Source organism: Cibotium barometz, chromosome 17 (genome assembly GCF_041138505.1).
Source record: "Cibotium barometz isolate CiBa-2024 chromosome 17, ASM4113850v1, whole genome shotgun sequence".
Classification (NCBI taxonomy): Eukaryota; Viridiplantae; Streptophyta; class Polypodiopsida; order Cyatheales; family Cibotiaceae; genus Cibotium; species Cibotium barometz.
The window spans coordinates 28316230-28338348 of record NC_141062.1 but is presented as its reverse complement, the minus strand read 5'-3'; the positions used below and the strand labels follow the sequence as shown (position 1 = coordinate 28338348).

The 22119-nt window shown below is 49.7% G+C and overlaps 1 protein-coding gene across 3 annotated transcripts in view; it reads right to left on the bottom strand.

The window, feature by feature from the left end:
• The window catches only part of LOC147629860 (uncharacterized), a 43895-nt gene that overhangs the window by 5658 nt on the left and 16118 nt on the right, over positions 1 to 22119 (bottom strand). For all 3 annotated transcript variants that reach the window (XM_086811392.1, XM_086811393.1, XM_086811394.1), the window contains 2 exons: positions 18159 to 20294; positions 17962 to 18012 (listed from right to left, as the gene is read on the bottom strand). In XM_086811392.1, coding sequence (XP_086667518.1) covers positions 17962 to 18012; positions 18159 to 20162 — 2055 coding nt within the window. In that variant the 5' untranslated portion in view covers positions 20163 to 20294. The remainder of the gene's footprint in view (positions 1 to 17961; positions 18013 to 18158; positions 20295 to 22119) is intronic.

Here is a 22119-nt window from a genome sequence, read left to right as displayed (position 1 = left end):
CCTTTCCGTTGGCTGACCGGCGCTAGTTGGAGAACCATCAATAGCCAGCCAACGGGCGGTCCTTGCATCTCAGCCAGCAGAGCTCAGCCCACTTTGTGCTTACACGGACAGGGTACCTTTTCTCTGCAGTTTTGGCCTCCTCCGACGCATCCGTGCGCATTCACATGGCCATCGCTGTCCAGTTCGTCCGCACCCGGTGTCCAGCCATGTTGGGGTAATCACACTATGCGAAGGCAGCAATCAGGCGTGAGGGAAGGAAAGCACCCGTAGCGAGGCTGAGGTAGCGAGAAGGCTAGCGCGCACGTTGACTCATGTTGAAGGCGAAGGCGAGCAAGCGAGCGAGGAGTATCTGTTGTGCGTGTACCAGCGAATCTCTCCTCAGGCAAATTCGTTCGCTCCACGTATGTTGGGCAGCCAACGAATTGTACGTTGTGCCATCGCCTTACACCTTCTGGCCTCACTTTCTACAACAGTAACAAAACCAGCAGCTAGGAGAAGCCTTGTACGCCTGCACTTACCCATTTCTGCACAACAGCAGCAAAAATCATCAACCCCATTTTCCTGCAACAAAAAGAAAAATCAGAAAATTACAAGGTATTTTCCTCAATTTTTTTTTGGGATTTGCAATTGAGCAAGTACAATCAACAATTGAGCAGGTACAGGTGTCGAATTGCTCAATTTTGAGCAAAATTGGCAAAATTGGGTGACATTTGTCACAATCAGGATCAATTTGCAGGAAATTGGTCACAATCAGGATCAATTTGTAGGAAATTGAATGTCAAAATTTGGGGCTTTTGATGTAATTGTGCAATTAAGCACTCATACATGCTGTATGATGTGAAAAATCGCACATTTGGGCAAAATTGCAGCAAATTGCAGTGCAAATCAAGGGGCTTTTGTGCCGATTGGATTGATTTGCATGCAGGCAATCACATTTGATGCTGTGGATAATGTGTTGATGCCTTACAAGCACTCAATGTGCCTGTAAATCAAGGGGCTTTCATGTATTTGATGTATATGTGGCCAGGGGGAAGCATCGTGAACACTCTAGATGCCTTCATGTGCGTCAATGTACCATGTATGATCAGAAATTGATCTTAAATCAAGGGGCTTTTCAAGTTCGTATGCTTGTTGAGCTTGGCAAAGCAGCAGGCAAGACATTTATGCCTTGAATCCTCAAAAATCAGCTTGCAGTCAAGGGGCTTTTGCCCAATTTCTGTTCGGGACTGTTGTATGCAGTGTACGGGACTGTAAAAGTCTGATTTTCACTCATTTGGACAGCCAGGAGAGCATTTATTGCTATTGTACCTGCTGGTACAGATTTGGCACAACTTTGTGCAAGTTTTGGCATGGCTGTACACTGTTTTGAGTGACCAAAAGGTTCAATTTCAGCTACTGTACTTGCCAGTACAGGTTTGGTACATCATTGGTGAGCACTTGGTACTGCTGTACAGTACTTTGGAAGGGCAACAGAGCACATTTAAGGTGCTGTCCAAAATCTGCAGCAACCAGATTTTGGTGATTTCATCACATAAAGTGGGAGAAAAGTTGCATTCGTGCTTCCGCAGTGGGAGATAAAGCTTGGGAGAAAAACTGTGAGCACTTTGTGTGCTTTTGGTGCAGTGTTTGCACATTTTGTAGGGAGTCAGGCATTGACAGGTTGCATATTGCTATGGCAACCACAGGTGAGAGCTCTTCATTGCTTCACATCAAGAAACTTGAAGGCTCGCATAATTATGATATTTGGCAAACCCAGTGCTACAATGTGTTGCTCCAGAAAAAGCAGCACAAGCCTATCAAAGAAAGGGGTGTGATGCCCGCTTCTCTTACTGCTGAAGAGTGGGAAGATATGGATGAGCTGGCAAGATCTACTATCATGTTATCTGTGTCAGACTCTTTACTTTTCAGCATTCGTGAAGAGAAGACAGCTTGGGGAATGTGGCAGAGATTGCAGGACTTGTATGCCCAACAAAGTGCCTCAAGCAAAGTGTATTGGTTGAAGAAACTCATAGGTCTTCAGATGAAGGAAGGGGCATCTATGACAGCCCATCTCAATGAGTTTAATGGTATTGTCAGCCAGGTCATTAATCAAAAGTTGGCAATGGACGATGAGTTCAAAGCCACTTTTCTGTTATGCACTTTGCCAGAGAGTTGGGACACATTCAGGACAGCCACTAGCAATTCGAATGCTATGCTGTCATATGCAGATGTTGAGGGTGCTCTTCTTCAAGAAGAGATGAACAGGAAAAACAACTCTGCTGGAAAGTCCAATGCAATGAATGCACGTGGGAGATCCCAGCAAAGGGGGAAAAGCCAAGAAAGGGGAAGGAGCAAGTCTCGCTCCAAAAAGGATTTGGAATGCCATTATTGTGGCAAGAAGGGACACATTAAAAAGCAATGCTACAAATGGAAAAATGATCAAAAAGAAAAGGGAAAAGGCAAAGACAAAGAGAAAGATGAAGCCAAAGATGTAAAGCCAAAGGGCAAAAGTGGCGCACCAAACTTGATCCTAAGTCTCACAAATGCATATTCCTAGGATATGGTGACAGAGGTGAAATGGGGTATAGACTTTGGGATCCCATGAATAGAAAGATCATACGCAGCAATGATGTCATTTTTGATGAAACATGCATGTATAAGGAGCCTGCAAGGCAACAGGAGCCTAACAGAGTCATCTTTGATGATGATGGACATCATGGACAACAACAAAGGGCTGTAAATCAGCCATTACAGCAAGAAAACCAGCCCTTAAATGGTGCTGAAAATGGTCCAAATGGACAGCCAGAGATGGCAGAAGATATCCCTATGGATATACCACAGTTAGAGGAGATACCGGGCATGATATTCAGCCTTATGGCATGGAACAGGAGCCACCAATGGGTGATATGCAAGCTGGACAGCAACCTGCAAATGATGGTCATTGGGTACGGAGGTCCACTAGACCCTCCAGAGCCCCTGACAGGTTTGTTCCAGGGGTTGACTATTTGATGCTTACTGACTGTGGGGAGCCCTCATGTTATAAGGAGGCTTTACAGAGGGCAGACAAAGCTCTATGGGAGCATGCCATGAAGTCAGAGATGGATTCTCTGCATAAAAATGGAACTTGGAAGTTGGTGCATTTGCCTGCAGGCAAGAAGGTTTTGCCATGCAAGTGGGTTTACAGGCTCAAAGTTGCACCTGATGCAAAGCCAAGATACAAAGCCAGGTTAGTGGCTAAGGGCTTTAAGCAGGAATATGGTGTGGACTTTGATGAGATCTTCTCTCCAGTGGTCAAAATGACCACACTTAAGAGCTGTGTTAGCTTTGGTTGCGCATGATGATCTGGATTTGATTCAGATGGATGTGAAGACTGCTTTTCTTCACGGTGATCTCCATGAGGAGATATATATGCAGCAGCCAGAGGGTTATGCAGTGAGTGGAAAGGAGAAGCTTGTATGCAAGCTGAAAAAGAATCTTTATGGGCTCAAACAGGCACCAAGGGAATGGTATCATAAATTTGATACATTCATGAAATCCCAGAAATTCAGGAGAAGTGACATAGATCACTGCTTGTACACCAAGAAAGCTTTGGATGGCAGTCTATTGATCCTCATCTTGTATGTTGATGATATGTTGATTGCCGAGAAATCTCGTAAGGAGATGGATACCTTGAAGCAGAGGCTGCATCAAACCTTTGATATGAAGGATTTGGGTGATGCAAATCACATCTTGGGTATGCGGATACTTCGGGACAGAAATCAGCATGTGTTGTATTTGTCTCAGAAGGAATACATTGGCAAAGTCTTGCAGAGGTTCAATATGGACGGGGGGGGAAGAAGACTAGTACTCCTTTGCCTCCATATGTGAAACTCAGTGCTATGGACAGCCCACAATCGGATAGAGACGGGGCTGATATGGCCAAGATTCCGTATGCTTCAGCTTGTGGTAGTCTCATGTATGCCATGGTTGCTACTAGGCCGGACATTGCATTTGCAGTGGGAGTGGTTTCTAGATACATGGCCAACCCTGGCAAGAAGCATTGGGAAGCAGTGAAAGGTGTCATGAGATACCTGAAGGGCACACAGGATATGTGCATTTGTTTTGGCAAACAGGATGCATTAGTGCATGGTTACACGGATTCGGATTATGCCGGTCATCCAGATAACCGGAAGTCTACTACCGGTTATGTGTTTACATTCACAGGAGGTGCTGTGTCATGGATATCCAGGATGCAGAAGTGCACAGCCTTATCTACTACAGAGGCCGAGTATATTGCAGCCACTGAGGCTTGCAAGGAGGCATTATGGCTATCTCGGTTAGTGGTTGATTTGGGTTATACAGGGGATATTCCATTGTTGCATTGTGACAGTCAGAGTGCCATCCAGTTCGCAAAGAACCCTGTCTTTCATGCAAAGACGAAGCATGTGGATGTGAAGTATCACTTTATCAGAGAGGTGATAGAGAATAAGCAAATTCAGCTTGTTAAGATTCATACGGATGACAACCCGGCTGATCTGTTGACAAAGAGTTTGCCTCCGGAGCGGTTTGCTCATTGCAGACACTTGATGGGCATTGGATGAGGCCAGTTTCAGCCTTGATTTGGCCTTGTATATTATCATGTACATGCTGATTTTTCTTTTCCTTCATTTAAGGGCACTTTGCCTTTAAGTGGGAGGTTGTTGGGGTAAAGGCGTTATGCCCACCCTTATAGTGTGTACAAGCCCATAAGTTATAGTACATAGTACACTTAGTACTTTTAATGTACTAAGTGCACTATGTGTACTAGTGCAATATACATGTGTGATAGGGGAGTCACACACTCATGCCTCATGAGTTGACTTATCCCCACAACTCTCTCTCTCTCTCTCCCTTGTTCTTCTCTGTGTATGTCTCCCACACATGAATTAACCTAACCCTAATTCCTTCTTTCTCCCACACAAAGCCGGAGCTAGCCAATACAGGTTCACCTTCGGTGAATGGAGTGGTTGAGCGAAAGAACCGTACTATGGTGGAGATGGCAAGGACGATGCTCGAGCATCCTCGTCCACTTTGGGGAGTGCCCATGGCTACGGCTGTCCATATCCTCAACCGATCTCTGACGACTTCAGTACCAAAGATGACTCCATTTGAGGCTTATTTCGGCAGGAAACCAGATATCTCTCATTTCCGTGTGTTTGGGAGTGATGCCTATGTTCACATTCCAAAGAAAGAGAGGGGGAAGCTTGACTCGAAGTCCCAAAAGCTTGTATTTGTGGGATATAACTCTCTTTCCAAAGGCTACAGGTTGTATGACCCAGAGCGGAACGAGGTTATTGTCAACAGAGATGTTGTCTTTGATGAGCATGTCCTAGCTTCCACTGTTGATGAGCCGCCACTTCTTGGAGAACCAAACAAGTCTGAATGATTCCTACCTAGTCTATTGTTCTAGCTAGACAGCCTTAGTCAGTTGTAGAGGTCGAGCCCGAGACTGGAGATGAGCCCCAGCAACAACAAGAGACTCTGTGTTCTATTCGAGTACCAAAGTGGTTGTTAGACACCCTTCGAGAGTCAGGTGTTACGGAGCTTCCCTCCGAGTGGACCACAAAGGACGGACCTTGAAGATTGCACAGAGTTCGTGACAAAAGTCATTCAACGGAGCTATTACAAGTAAACTATGCTTTGTTGATGTCTCGTATCATTCGGGACAAAGAGCCCACTTCTGAGAAGGAAGCTCTTTCTGAAGAGACTTGGACAAAAGCCATGCAAGTGGAACTGGATGCCATAGAGAAGAATTAAACTTGGGAGTTGGTTCCGAGGCCGTCAAAACGGTCAGTCATTGGTGTCAAGTAGGTCTTTAAGACCAAGTATATGTCTGATGGGTCACTGGACAAGCACGAAGCCAGACTTGTGGCTAAGGGGTATGCTCAGCGGCCTAGCATCGACTATGAGGATACCTTTGCACCAACAGCAAGGATGACCACGATTCGGACTGTTCTTGCCCTTGCCTCTTCTCAGCAGTGGCCCGTATATCAGATGGATGTAAAATCCGCGTTCCTTAATGGTGACTTGCAAGAGGAGGTGTATGTTGAGCAACCTCCAAGCTTTGAGGTTCCGGGATCGAAGGGGATGGTTTACAGGTTGCGGAAGGCCTTGTATGGTCTTAAGCAGGCTCCCAGAGCTTGGAATCAGAAGATTGATTCCGTCTTTCTACGGACAAGATTTCAAAGATCAGTTGCAGATCCTAACTTGTATCTCTTTCGAGAACGCGGTTTGGTCACGTTGATTATCCTTTATGTGGATGATCTCATTCCCACCAGCTGTCATGTGGAGCACACAACAGTGACGAAGGATGCCTTGTCAAACGAGTTTGAGATGACCAACTTAGGCTTACTCCATTTTTTTTTTTTTCCGAGAAAAGATCCTTTCATTAGTTATATAAAAACGCCCGTAGGGCTACAAAAGATCTCTCCTGCTTATAAGAGAACCAGAGCAGTGAATACAGCAAGGCAGCTCGGGAGACTCTCCCTAGGTGCTGCAAAATACAAGCATCAGTACAAAGGACTGAGAAGCTAAATCATACAATAGGAGGGGGGAAAAGCCAAACAGGTGGCCTGTAATGCCAACGGGGGGATCCCGTGTGTAAGGTATAGAGGGGCCGCTGCGCCAGGTGGTGTGAAAGGCCTGGCGCCGCAAGATCGCCTCATCCGAGTCGCCCCGGATGCGGTCATATTGTCCTCGCAGGGTGTGGATCAACTCCTGCCAAATCCCCCGTACAGTCTCTGCTGGTGGCTCCAGTCCCCCCTCAAAGGCCGTGAAACATCGAGCCCTCCAGGTGAACCAGACACGTAAACATACCCTCTGGAGAGAGGGGAGCCAGAATACGCAGCATCCGCAGCCAAATCTGCTGCGCCTGAGGGCAATCCCATAGGCAATGTCTCTGTGTCTCCATAGAGTGGCCGCATCGAACGCAGGCCGCCGGAAGACCGCTGTAAACAAGCCAGGTGCCAACTGCTGAGCCCATGTGGGCGACCAGCCCACTGGAAAGTCGAGATCCTACGGGCCTCTCGACTAGCCCAGAGCCGAGCCCAAAAATCCTCCACGAACTCCTACGAGAGTCCCTATAGCCGCCAGTGCCCCGCTGCAGCTGGAGATACCATCCTCCTCGCCGTCAAAATATGCCGCCCCAGCCGAACAGTATACTGGAAAAAGGTGATCTCTGTGGCCTCAAGGGATGCATAAGGATCATGCCACTCGTACTCCCCAGGGTCCCACTGTAGCCGGGCCAAGGGGCGCGCTGCATATGCCCATATGCGCCAATCCGGGAGCACATCTGCAGGGTCGGGGTCAATATGTCACTTCCGAGAAGCGGCGGCCACTACCCGTATCCTCTGAAAGGTGCACTCTGCAACCAAAGGCGACTCCACCTCTACTCTCTGAAGTCTACCCTCATCGTGAATCTCATAGTAGAGGCATCTGCCATCCTCAGTGCAAGCTCTAACAGCAATCAGGATCTCCAACTATGTAAAGGCTCCCATCCACCGTGGGGCCACTAGCTCGAAAGGCGTGAACCACTCCTCTGTGAGTGCCTCCTGAATATCATCTCTCATAATCAACCCCCCTCTGAAGTGACTCAGCCTCTCCACCTGGATCTCCTCTGGGAGACTGCAGAAGGCCTGCCAGTCTCCAAAACTACGTGCTGGGCCTGCCGCTAAAGGTCCCCAGGCTAGACGAGGCCGAGAACCCAGCATATGACCCTGCTCTGTGCGAACCATTGGGCTCCATATGAGCGGCTGTCTGGCCCACTCCTCAACACAAGAAGGAGGTCGCTGAGAGAGCCCCGGTCTCAGCAGTTCCCAAGCTCTCAGGATGCTCAAAGCAAATCTGTCACCCCATCCTCTACTGAGGCCTGTCCTCCTCATCTCTATGAAGATCCAACGAATCTCTGGTGCCCAAGAGCCCCCTACTGGGGGAGCCCGAGCCTGCAGCCACTGCAAGAGAAGCTCTTTCCACGGCTTTGCGCCTGGAAGCAGCCCTCGAACAATAAGCTTCCCCAATAATCTCTACTCTGATCGACTAGATCTATAATGCCCAAGCCTCCCTGAGCCAGCGGAAGTGTAATAACTGCCCATGCAACCTTTGCCCGGGCTAGCTGACCGTCCCGCCCAGACCAAAGAAAGTTCCTGATCAGCCTCTGTACCTGGCTGATACAAGAGCTCGAAAAGATCCAGCAAGACGTAATGTACCACATGGTCGCTAACAGCACCTGATTTGCCACCACCACCCTCCCAGCCAAGGATAGTTGAGCTGTACTCCAATACAAAAGCTTCTTCCGAATGCTCAGAAGAAGCGGGGCAATCTGCTGCTCAGGTGACAAATCTAGTCCAATCTGGCATCCCAAATATCGCACTACTATGCCAGGAGGAATCCATCTAAAACCGGGGTCCGAGCTCCATGCCGGAGTGGGAGCACTGCTGATCCAAAAGGCCACTGTCTTGCGCCAATTGATCAATGCTCCCGGAGCTGCACTAAAAACCTAGAGCGACTGCTCTGCCCGAAGAAGATTGGCCTCTTGGCCATGCAAAAATAAGCCCATGTCGTCAGCAAACTCAGCATCAAGCAGGTCCTCCCCCCGGACTAGGAGCTGGAGTCCTCTCAAACCAACCTCCTCTGCCGTCAAATACATGCTCATAGCCTCCGCAAAGAAGAGAAAAAGAAAAGGGGCGAGGGGACACTCCTGACGGACTGATCTGGTCAGCTCAAAACTCGACCCCCGTCCTCCTGCAATCAACACTTGGCTACGAGCTGTGGAATACAGAGCCGCCACCCCTCTAATCCAGCCTGGCTCAAAGCCCAGGCGAAGCATAGTGCCCTCTAAGAAATCCCAATCAACTCTATCGTATGCCTTCTCAAAATCGAGAAGCATCACGACCAAGTCCTCACCAAGAAATCTAGCTCGGGCCGTCGCCTCCCAGAAAGTAAAGATGTTGTCAAGGATACTGCGCTCCTTGACGAATCCTGTCTGGGTAGCATGAATCAACTCCCCCAGGAAGGGCTGGATCCTCAAACTCAAGGCCTTGGCTAAGACCTTGTAGACAGTATTGAGGATCGTAATAGGTCTCCAATGCCGAATATCATCTGATACTCCCTCCCCCTTCTGAAAAGCTCTGTGGCATCACCCCAGTGTCCAAAACATACTGAAAGCCCCTGCGGAGGCCTGGCCCCAAAAGGTCCCAATAGCGCATAAAAAAGGCCGGCGTCAGTCCGTCCTCCCCTGGGCAACTATGTCGCGGCAGGACCCTCAAGGCCTCGACAAGCTCAATCTCTGAAAGAGGCGCACCAAGAACTGTACGCATACGATCTGTGACCCTCCTCTGCACAAGGGTCCACACAGTCTGTCTGCAAGCATCCCGATCCTCAGTGACTGGCTCCGCTGAAAGCAAGTCTCTATAGAATGCAGTGGCAATGGCTCTGATCTCCCCGGGCTCAGTAGCTACCGATCCATCCGGCCTACCAAGCTGACGGACTCCTGCTCGAGCATGGCGGGATCCAGTGATCTCAAAAAACTCCCCAATCACTCTATCACCAAGCTGCATCCACTGAGAGGCCTGACGACGATAGTAAAACTCATGTCTCTGCTCCTCTGCCTCTCTTACCTCCTGGCGTGCCTGGCTCAGCTGGGACGCCACCCACTCACATGCAGGCTGCTGCTCTTGAAGGCGCTGAAGCGAAGAAGGGCTGCGTCTCAGTCGATGCTCCCGCTCGCGAATCTCTCCCAGCCGTGTCAAAGCTGCAGCGTGCAAAAAAGAGCTAAGCTCGATGAGTCCCTGGGCACACTGGCCTGCTGCATCCAGGTCAGAGCACTGACTATTCTGCCAGATCCTCTCAATGTCCTCAGTGAGACTGGGATCTGTAAGTACCCTCTCTGGGATCCTCAACTGCAAGCTGGGCTCCCGTGTCCTCTCCTCCAATGTCAAGATAACTGGCGCATGATCTGAAAATGAGGTGCCAGCGAGAATGCCGACGGAGCCCCCTCGCTCCCCTAACCAGTCGCCCACATAAAAGCGATCAATCCGTGATAGATTAGTCCCTCCCTACAGGCGATCCGACCGAGAGAAACTAAGACTGTCTTGAGAGCGGGAAAAGGCCCCATGCTGCCATGCATCAGTGATCCTCAGTGACATGCAAAACCGGTCCCAAGCTGCAAGCTCCGTGCCGTGCACTGTAACATGACTGCCTCCCACCCTATCGGCCGGGTCCTCAAGCATGTTGAAGTCTCCCCCGACACACCAATGTGCGGCCTCTGGCAATGCATCCGTAACTTGGGTCCAGAACTCTGCTCTGGCACTAGCATGGTTGGGCGCATAGACGTTGAGCACGCCCAATAGCTCATCATGCATCCTCAGAATGACATACTGTGCTCTACCAGGCACAATGATCCCTGGATCCACAATGACCTGCAACCATACATCTGCAATGACCATGCATACTCCTCCCTATCCACCCAAAGGACCAAACCCTGCAGACCAAAAGGTGTCCCATCTACCAGGCATCACCGAACCATATCTCCGGATCCTGCTCTCACCCAAGTGGTGCTCCTGCATCATCAAAATATCAATGCTGCCACCAAGCAGGCATCTCTGAAGCTCCTGTCTCAAGCAACCACGATAGCGTATAAAATGTGCTCCGCCAAGGCCCTGTACATTCCATGAGATGATCCTCATGGATGACCTACCGAGGTGGATGCTGTCTCAGCCGTACGGCGGGCCTTCGCAAGCGGCTTGGATGGAGAGTAGTCCCCATCCGAGCGGCTGCAAATCTGCCCACCCAGTGTACTGCAAGAATCACGGATCAGGCGCCAGTGGCTGTGGGCCATGGCGACTGCCTCCCGCTCTGACAGAGCAACCTCGTGTATACATACATATCCAGGGTCGCGTGCTAAGTCTGCCACTATGCGAACGACCAAATGACGAATCCCTGAGGCATCCACTCTCTCGGGATCCAAGAAAAAATGAGCCAACTCCCATAGTCGGCCTATCACATCTGTCACCTCCAGATCGCTCACATGATGAGAAAACTCAATTGCCTGAGTCTTCAAAGTGCTAAGAGCGAGCTCTAGAGCCCACTCCCGGTCGCATGGGCCACATAGAGAAAACGAGAAGGCCACCGCTAAATCAAGTGCCTCCTCCCCGCGGGCCGGAGGTATCACTACATGAACTCGGATGGGTGCTGGCTCATGGGGACCCTCCGCTCCAAAAAGCCGTGTGAAGGCGTAATCAAAAGCCTCCGAGCGCTGTCTAATGCCGAGGCGACTCAGCCGACTGCGGATAGATGATATCCGTGAAGCCCGAATCGGCATGGTAGGTCTCCTCTGTGGTGCTCGAGCTTGGTCGGTGCTCAACGCCCTCCGGACTGCAGGTGAACGCCAGGGGACTGCCAGGGCCTCCCGGGAAGGTGAGGCAGGCGGGGGGGGGGGGGGGGGGGGGAGGGGGGGGGGAGGGAGCCGCTGCCGAAACCGGAGCGGGGACGGGAGGAGGCGAAGGTGGAAGCGAGGCGGTGGGAGGGGGCGGGGGTGGGGGGGGGTGAAGGAGGGAGTGCTGGCATCTCCTGGTTCTCAGTCGTCGCAGGGGTCTCCTCCTGGAGGGGAGCAAAGCTGTTCCTCACGGGAACCCAGTGATGCTGAGACTGTGGCTGCTGCTGCAGCGGTCTCTGGGCGTGCTGCTGTGGCTGTCTCCCTCGACGGCACCCCTGTCCAGGCTGCCACTCCGAGGTCTTTGTGGCCTGAGCAGATGTCCCGGAGGCCACCTGCGCCGAGCCTCATCTGTGGGCGGGCCATCAGGGGCCTGCTGCTGTGGTGAGGGTCGGGGTCTCCTGCGAGGGCAGGCCTTGGCCAGATGACCGACCTGCCTGCAAATGAAGCACTGGTTCGGGAGCCCCGAGAACTCCACTCTCTGATCAATCCATCCCCCCCCTATCCTAGGTAGCTGAATGACCTTAGGAAGGGAGGAGATGTCAGACACCAAAACTCTGACAGAAGGTAGCCCAGCTGCTCTGGCCACCACTGAAGCTGCTGTGGGGCCAGTCTCTAGTACCGAGCCCACCAATGCTCCTAGCCTAGAGAGGAGCGGAAGATACTCCCGGCAGAGTCCAGGGAAGCAAACTGTAACATGGAAAAGGCGCTCTCCCTGCTCAGCCGCTGCTGGGTCAAAGCCATGCTGCCAAGGTCTGAAGAAAGCCCGAGCACCCCTGATGTCAAGGGGACTCATGGCTAGGACCTTGGCCACGCTCTGGGCGGTCTCGAACTCGATCTGGTAATGTCCACGGCCCAGTAGCTGTACGTCTAGGATCTTGTCCACATCTGCAAGAAGGCGGGCCTAGAGAAGATCCCGGATCTCCCCTCTGCTGGGGCGAGTGCCGACTATACGGCAGATGGTGGAATGAGCCTGGAGGCGTTCCACCTCTGCGGTGAGGCTCGCTTCCTCTTTTGGCGAAAGAGAAAGCTTGATGGGAGTGTCCTCAAGGGCGGGCGAGGGGGCTGCGGGGGAGTCCCTCTGAGGCAGGGCGGGAGGAGCCTCCATCAGAGTCTGAAGCTATGGCAACGGCGAGGCGAAAGCGGAGATCCTGCAAGAACCGAGCTGCACACAGAGAGGCGGAAGACGAAGGCCGAAGAAAAAAGGCAAAAACCCCCCTGGGAGCGGAAATCAGCAAGAAAAGGGAGGGGGGGCGAAGCGGCGAAGGAGTAGCCCTGGGGGGGGGGGGGAGCTGCGCGCAAGAGGGGTGGAGGGGAGAAAGAGCTGGTGGAGGGGGGGGTCGGGGCGCTGCAGAGGGGAGGTGGGCGCGAAAAGGAAGGGGGGGGGGCGCGAAGGCGAGGAGGGGCGGCGGGCAGTGCAGCGAGGGAGGGGGGCGCAGTAGCGAAGGCAAGCGGAGGGGGCAAGGGGAGGCGCAAGGAATGAGGGGGGCGCGAAGGGGCGAGCAGGCAGGTAGGCGAGGGGGCGCGAAGGGGCGAGCAGGCAGGTAGGCGGGGGGGGCGCAGGTGTGCAGGTAACGCGAGCAGGGAGGGGCGGGAGCTTCAGCGAGCCAGTCAAGCTTCAGCGAGCCAGTCTTAGGCTTACTCCATTTCTTCTTGGGATTGGAGATTTGGCAGACCCAAAGGGGATTCTTTGTTTCTCAACAGCGGTATGTTCATGAGTTGCTTGAGGGCTTTGGGATGGAGAGCTGCAAGCCTATTACTTCACTGATGAACTTGAACACCAAGCTTATAGTGAATGATTCTTGCGAGCAGATTGATATCTCTCTGTATCGGAAGCTCGTTGGTTCATTGATTTGGTTACTGAACACGAGATTGGACTTGAGCTTTCTCGTGGGGCTGTTGAGCTCATTCATGTAGATGCCTTTGAAGACTCATTGGGACACAGGATTGCGAATCTTGCGGTATCTGCAGGGTACGAAGGATCTTGGACTCTTCTATGACACTAGAAGGGGAACGAAGGATGGAGTCCGACTCCAAGGTTGGAGTGACTCAAATTGGGGAGGCGATCCAGACACGAAGAGATCTACATCACGCTACGGATTTACCCTTGTCTCAGGAGCTATTTCATGGAGCAGCAAGAGGCAGCCAACTATTGTCTTATCATCTACAAAGGTAGAGTACCGGGCTGCTTGTGGTGATTCTTGTGAGGTTGTGTGGTTGCGGAGGTTGCTTGGCGAGACAGAAGGAACCCACGATCATCCGGTGCGATGACCAAAGATGTATAGCTATTTCTCGAAACCCGGTCTTCCATGCCCGGACCAAGCACATAGAGATACAATCTCACTTTGTTCGTGAGAAGATTTTGGCTAGTGACATCTTGCTTGTTTATTGTTCGACGGAGGACAATGTGGAGGAATGCTCCGGCAGCCCTCCAGCTCACTGGGGTTGGTTCCACATCCAGGAGCTGAGAGGGGACGTTAGCAGTCATCTCCTGTGTGTACCATAGTGCTCACAAAGGGCCTTTGTTGTGGGTGTGCCCGCCCATGAGCTCTTATCTTTTTTTCCCATTTTTCCATGTTTTTTTCCATTTTTTTTACTGGTCGTGGGGCTGTTGTATGCTGGCCGACTTGTGCTGTACTAGCCGACTTCATGCCCTGTACCTGGCCGACTGTTCTCTTACTAGCCGACCACTTGTTTGGAGTCGTGGACATCACCATTTTTTTGCCTGATTGACCGACATAGGAGGATGGTATAAATACCACCCTTGGTCCTCCACACCTTTTGTACCGGATCTTGTGTATAGAACAGAGTTTATATAGCTTCTCTCTCTCTCTCTCTCTCTCTCTCTCTCTCTCTTCTGCGTTTTTCTCTCTACTGCATTTGTCTCATATTTTCGCTATACATTCTAACAAAAACCTCATTCCATATTCTAAGCATATGCTTGATTTGATGCCACCACATATGCTAAATAAGATTCCACCAAATATTCTAAGTATGATGCCACCACATATGCCAAATATGATGCCACCACATATGCCTTTTAAGAGGCTGCTCATACATAAGAGACTTATACATACTAGCAGTTGTTCACACACATTGGAACACGCACCTGAAAAGATTCTTGGATTTCGTGAAAGAAGATTGCGTAATAAGCTTATCACGGAATACAAGATCAAGTGGAAGGATCGTGTTGAGAAGGACGCTACATGAGAGACATTGACTACTCTTCAGAGGATTACCCTGGCTTTTAAGTGAGCTCAGGAGTGAGCTCTTAGAGGAAGGGGAGTATGTCATGTGCACAGTGTGTATCTACCGTGTGCTACACGCACACAAGACTAGCTTCGAGGTTTGGGGAAGCTTGGAGCTAGGCAGGCTGATTGGCGAGCTGTGTTAGGGATAGACTAACGGGTGGGCACCCAAGTGTGGACGCCCGATGATCGGCCAAGAGCCTATAAAAGGGTGGCCAAGGTTAGTCATTAGTCATATAGAGTCTCACGTGTCTTTGTGAGAGCTCTATGGTCAAGAGCCTGGATCTAGTGCAGACGTGCACCTGCTTCATGCAGCCGAGGCTGGCAACGGTCCGAGGCTTGCGAGGGTAGCTTCGTGGCGATATGGGACGTCACGAGGTAGAGATTGGTCATTATGTCCATCTAGTTAGCTCAGCTCGTGGCTCGGTGGGGACAACCAAGTCTTGTGGGCTTGCCCACGGCTGTCAAGGTTGGGAGGTGAGTCAGGCTTGCACCCCCTTCACATTTGTTTGGTTTCTTTGCAGGTTTCGAGTCATGTACCAGGAGCGTTCCACGAGGAGATCCTATGGGGATTTGACAGGTAGCGATCCTTTCCTCATGGTTAGAGACAATGAGGTCACTTGGCATTACAAGCCACCTGTTTGATTGTCCCTCAAAAATAAATTGTATGAGATAGCAGATAGCCTTGTGAGAGCGGCCAGCCAACGAGGAAGAGCCCCTCTCTATCCCCATCTATTTTTTCTTGTCTTCCGTGATTATTGACACTGGGTCATGAAATTAGCCGTTTTGGTTGCACTTTGATAACTAACAAAAGGATCTAAGCAAGAAAGAAAGAAAGATATATTAAATGTCTACTAAAGACCCAATGGGCCTGTGAGACCAAAGTGATACAATAGTGTCCATGGCATATCTCATCATGGAAAGGAAAATAAACTAGAAACAAAACAAACTATTTCACTGGAGTGACACAAAATTGTCCATGGAAATCTCATCATGGAATATTAGGAACATGAAACATGAGAGGAGCATCAGCCCCCAATAGATGGCATACCACTCTCCACCATATCAAGCATGGGGCCAATGAGTATGGCCGAAAGGTCTCCCTCAACTATGTCATGTGGAAAGGTAGCTCGATGGCAATGAAGCACGTGTTGAATCTAGAGCTGATGAGGGGATCATGGCCAATGTCCAGGGGCAAGGGGCTTCGGTCACGTTGGAATGCGGAGGCTCGGTCCAAGGGAACTCCTCTTGGGCGAGGTGGGTCCAAAGCAGCCCGAGGTGGGTCCACAGCAGCCCGAAGTGGGTGCGTGGGATCCCCTGTATGGGCGTCCTCCTCCTCCAAGGTCCATAAAAAAACTCCTGATGGTTGGCTAGAGAGGGAGGGGTCGAGGTAGCTGAGGCCGAAGCTCTCTCAAGAAAGTGTCCCTGTGTCTACAAAGCTCAAGCAGGAAGAGCCCTAGGCAACGCTATTCCAAGAAGTCAATGATCATAAGAGAGTGGGCCAAATCCCTCATGGAATAGACAATGAAACCTCCCGTGGATTTCATAGTATACTGGGCAGCGACATATGTAATGCTCCTCTGTCTCAACCTCTATGTGCATAGTCAGTAAATTCTCTCCTCCTTGGGTCTCCATATGAGCTCCTGCTCTGCTTTTCCTGTATCCACTTTGAGGGAGTGATGAAACCCATCTCTGGTCAATCGCAATCCTATAGATAGACCTCTCCCCTCCCCACTTCATTTATCAATCAATCTGCAGTAGTCAAGTGGTTCAAACGGAGCACTCAAGCAAGCATCAGCAAGCACGCGGCAATAGAGTCAACCAGCATCAGGGGAAGGCAGCAACGTTTCACCAGCTTGCACATTTTTCTGCAATTTGTCACCTTTTACCTTTGTGCTATTTGTGGAACGATCTTTTTGTAAATTGGACATTTGCTCACACAATAATGTAGAGATACAGTAGTACGTTACCGAATCACTAATGTGCTTGCATTTGTGTGTTTTTAATCTTCCACTGTCATTTCTTCTTTGTTAAACCCTAGCATCTAGCCATTAGTCTCACAATTAGACTACATGCACACCTCGAAAAGGGATAATCAATGCCCGGAGGCGAAAGTCCCATGAGAATGAGCAGATCGGGGACTAAAGAACAACAGACAAATGCAAGATGGACACAGTTGAACATAACAGACACAGTCAGCATCTGTGCAAGTCAGTTTTGAAGCAGGCTTAAGGGCAGTTTGCGCACCCAAACAGCAGCCTGCCCAAGGGCTGCCACGCAAAAACGCCCTTAAATAGCGGTAAAAAGGCGCAACCCCCCACTTTTGGGCTTACTGGCTAACAAGCAAAAGGGGAGGTAGGATGTGTGGGGCCGGGGCGGGGAGGGGGGGGGGAATGCAACCATACTTGCACCCTTCAGCAGCAGGAGGAAGTAGAAGGTTGAATCTACCGGAGACTGTACAATCGATTGCCTACCCGGTTTGTTAGCGAACACAAGTGAGGTTACTTTTGCAGTTGTTCAGCCATCGCTTTTACTTTTATTTTCCAGAGAGGAAAGAGAGAAGAGTGGGGAGGGGGGGTGAATGGGGGATGTTATGTTAGTGCAGGCTATTGGAACCCAGCAGTGTACAAGTGTGAAGACGTGTGTTTCTCTAAGCTTACTTATTGCATTGCTTCCACAAGGCGCCCTGACAGCGAGAGGGTGGGTAGCACGAGCAAGAGAAAGTGTGAAAGTTTAATAGCTTCTGCAGAGCGGGGGAGAGAGAGAGAGAGAGAGAGAGAGAGAGAGAGAGAGGACAGTGCAAGAGAGGGAGCAAGCGCGAGATCCAAGGCTGAGGTTGGGGTGTGTGAATGTGAGTGTGTGTTTGAGTGACAGAGCAAGAGTGTATTAAAAAACACTGAAACAGAGTGTAGTTATAAAGGAGTATATAGAAGCAAAAATCTTTGGATTGCATGTCAGTGAAAACATGCACATTAAGTTAAACCATCTTAAATTACATATATGTGACATCAATGTGCCATGCGATGAGAGAGAAATAATGACAAGGAACCTGAGTGAAAAGCCAAAGAGATGGTAGAGACGGTACTGGGCAGGAGGCATGGGCAAACATGCGGGAGGGAGAGAAGATAAAGGCAAGCGCACAGCTGAGAAGTGGGAGGCATGCAGGTGGAAAAAGCATGGGAAGAACATGAGTAGGGTGCGCCAAAGAAGGAACACCACTACAGATTGGGAGTCAGGGCTGAGCTGTCAAATAAGTACCATTAGTCCCATGTTGGAAAAAGATCTCACCTCAAAATTTATATCTTCATTTCTCCAAGCATGCTCCAATGTAGATAAGATCTGCCCATGTGACCCAAAAAATAAAAAACAATCAACAGTTTGCCTTTAGCATTATCACCAAACAAACACCTTGTAGAACCTACATTAGAGACACTGTACACACTGCTCATTACAGATGCTGCATGAGCTATACAACAAGCACAAACCTCCGAAAGAAACCTCCGACGGTGCTCCCCATCAGCCGGTAGCATGTGTAGACCATGAAAGGGAAGTCCAAGTATACTCTGAATAGGTGCTCCCGGGATACGTTCACCCCGCCCATCCACAAACAACGCTGCACGAGAGCCTGAGGGATGTAAACCAGACTGTGAACCTCTGGGTGGTAGAGCTGAGGTTATGAGAGTTGGGCGGCCGCTCACTGTTGCTGGCAGAACAGGAAGAGGTGTGTTGCTGTTAAAAATGCCAGAGCTTTGACTATTTGACAATAATGCTGAAAGGTGAGAAGAAGAAGCACCACCCGAATTAGGAAAACAATTTGCAACTCTGGTTTCGGAAGAGTTTATGGTTCTCACTGTGGCACCAATAAGAAGTTGACCAGAGGTATCCTGACTTACTAATCTATTGTCCAACAATGCTCTTCCTGTCACTCTAGAGACCCTATTTGACGTGCCTCTCATGCGACTTCCTTCAAACACATTGGAGGCCCTCTCCCTGACAACAAATCTGGGAACTGTTGGGTTACCTCTCCTAGAAGGATTGATGCCACCACAAGTAACAGGAACCAAAGAGGTAGAGCTTCTCTCAGGAAACAGAGTAGACCACTGATCAATATCACCTGCAATACTTGTACCATTTTCACCAGATTCACCTCCCTGCTGTTCAGCAAAAGCCACCCTTCTCGAGTAAAAGTTTTGTGAATGTGGAGCAGGCATAGATCTGCTCAAATTTCTTGCAAAAAGAGAGCGTAGCTGTGAATAACTAGGTTCCTGTAACATGCTGATTGACTGGTCTTCAAGTGTCCTTGGGCAGCCATCACCAATTCCATCTGAAGTTGAGGCCTTCCCATTTCCACCCCTGAGAGGCTCAAGAGAATGGTTGGTGTTACAAGTGAAGCGAGTTCTGTCATCGGGAAAATCATCCCAAATTTGTATCATAGGATCATTACTGGTAATACTGAAGCTGGCAGAAGAACTCAGACCATTAGAATCTTGTCTGATTGACCCGGTTCCTCCAGTGCCAGAAGGAAGAGACTCCCTCCAGAGAGAGGAATGTGAACCTTGGGAAGGAGAGATGTCAGCAAGACCAGTGGTAGATAACTTCCTTTTGCAAGAGCTTCTTCTCACTTCAGGCCCGTGATCAAGCCTGTTATTGGCAGAGTGGGTTAACGATCTGCAAGCAACACTGCCACGATCGGAGAGTTTTTCTTCGTCCTCCACTTCAGAGAGTGACAACGAAAACGAATGATTAGAGGAATCCAAATACTTTCCATCTTCAACACCTGTCCTTACATTAGAAATTTTGTAGTCAGCTTGGCCCATGTGATTACCTGCAATTCTATGCACCTTTCTGTTGTGATCATCCAATACAAAGCCTTCACCTTCTATGTTTTCCAAAGATTGGTTCGATGAACTTCCCCAGTTGCTCATGCCATTTTCATCTAATTGAGCACCCCCCATGAAGCAAGCCATGCCTGTGTGTGATATAGCAGCAATTCTACTCCAGTTTCCCGTTCCAGCTGTGGGAATTGCTTCCCTAGAGCTATTTCCCACTTCCCAGCTAGGAACAGTGCTAGATAAACTGTTGCTGCCTCCTGTGTAGCCGCCAGCTTGAAGAAAATCAAAGCCAGCTGTCTCACAATGTCCAGATAGCCTTGTCTGTGGGCTCTGTCCAGGGTTCCCTTCATTATCGATGCTTGTCCTACTGAATCCAGATTTATGTTCATCATTACACAAGATACTATCCCAAAAACTGTGTTGCTTGACTTCATGAGAGCCTGACATTGCTCGTGCTTGATAAATATCACCTTGAGAACTTCTATGCACATCATCTCCCCTGTCCCCCGGCTCTACATCCAATTGACTTTTCTTACAAGAGGCATTACCAATGGGGTAATCATCAACAGGCCACTTGCTGCTGTTTGCCTGATATTCATGATCCCCCAAGCCCAAAGTAAAGCGTTGCTTACTGCCAGCACTGTCATCCCTCTCCATACTTCTATAAAAAGACTGGAAGTTACCAGATATCAACCTCTTCTTCAGAAAGTATGGTAGTTCACCTAGCAGAGAATGTTGTTCTTTGTAGCTGGTACAGTACTTCTACCGCATAACTTGCCCACAACAAACCTGAAAAACAAAAAAGAGACAAGGTGTCAGAATTTTAAAGGTTTGAGAATGGCTCTTTAGTCAAAATTTTGCAGCTTGCCCTCTGTTCCATGTGCATGCATCCCCCCCTTCACCTGATGCTTCCTCTCCTTCCGCCTTCATCTTGCAGACCCCCCCTTCTCGCCCCTTCTCACCCCCCTCACCTCTTCCCCCCATCTTGTTTGTCCAACGGCCTTCTGGTTGGGCGGACACACATACAGCACACACACAAACACCACACACCGCCCCCCCCGGCCCCATGGGCACCTCCTGTATAACCTCCAGCCTGAAGAAAATCAAAATTGTCTCACAATATCCAGATAACCTCATCTGTGGGCCCTGTCCAGGGCCCCCTTCATTATCCATGCTTGTCCTGCTGGATCCAGATCTATGGTCATCATCACACAAGATATCATCCCAAAAATTGTGTCACTTGGCTTGATGAGAGCCTGACATTGCTCATGCTAACAAAATCTCTCCTGCAGAACTACTATGCACATCATCTTCCCTGTCCCCAACTCCACATCCATTCGCTTTTGTTTGAAAAAGGAATTACCAATGCTGCAATCATCAACAGGTCACTTGCTGCTATTTGCCTGATATTCATCACCCCCCAAGCTCACAGTAAAGATTTTCCCATTGCCAGCACTGTCATCCCTCTCCATACTTTTATAAAAGAGACTTGAAATTACAAAATATCCTCCTCTCCAAAGAGTATAGTAGAGTTCACCTAGCAGAAATGATACAGTACTTCTAGCACAGACAACTCGTCCACAACAAACCTGGAAAAAGGAGACAAGGTGTCTAACTTTTCAAAGGCTTGAGAATGGCTGTTTAGTCAAGATAATGTCAGCAGGAGCCCCCGCTGGTCTCATGTGCAGGAGACCCCACCGGTCATAAGTGCCCCCCGCCCCTTCTTTTGCTAGAGTTTGTCCTCTGTTCCATGTGTGTGCATCTCTCCTTCCATCTCCAAATTGCACAGCCCCCCAAACTTTCCCGTCACTGAGGGTTAGTAGCTTTTATGAGATAGGCCGCTTGCTTTAAAGGCGGCCTATAAAAGTGACTTTATGAGTTAGTGTTTTCCTTTTTGTTTATACTGAATCACAGGGTCTGTTAGCCTATCAACTTGACACTGGTATCAGAGCCAGACCTGCTGGAATTAAGTGGGAAACACTCCAGAAGGAGAGGAGAAAATACATCGCATGGATCTTCCAGGTTCTAATCTGTGGGCTGCATTTAGTCTTCCAAGGCCGGGTGGAAGAGGACACTTATAGTGGAGGACGAAGCAGAGTCAAAGGTGACCAGGGAAGACGCCATGGTTAGATGTGCGTAGACGGAATCTGTGGGCTGCGTTTAGTCTTCCAAGGCCTAATGGAATGGGACACTTAGGGCGGAGCACGAAGTCGAACCTGTGGGCTGCGTTTAGTCTTCCATGGCCCGGTAGTGGAATGGGACACTTAGGACAGAGGACGAAGCAGAGTCAAAGGTGAACAGGGAAGACTTCATGGTTAAATATGCGTAGACGGTTTTGAAAACACTAAATCTCTATGGAAAAAGCAGGAGCCTTTGTCATGTTTGTGTGTGCTACTGTTCCCTGATCGTCCTCATATCTACATGTTTAAGGGTGTAACGCAAGATCTTAGTCATTTTTTATGCTCAAGAGGTTTTGTGGCTGTCGGCTGTACGATACAGAGAGCTGGTCGACCTCTCCAGAAGGCTGTAGTGCCAAGTGGGGTCACTACCTGTATTATTGAGAAAAGGGCCAAGCCGCCAAGGCCTCAAGAAAGCTTTCCGCAGCTTCCACATG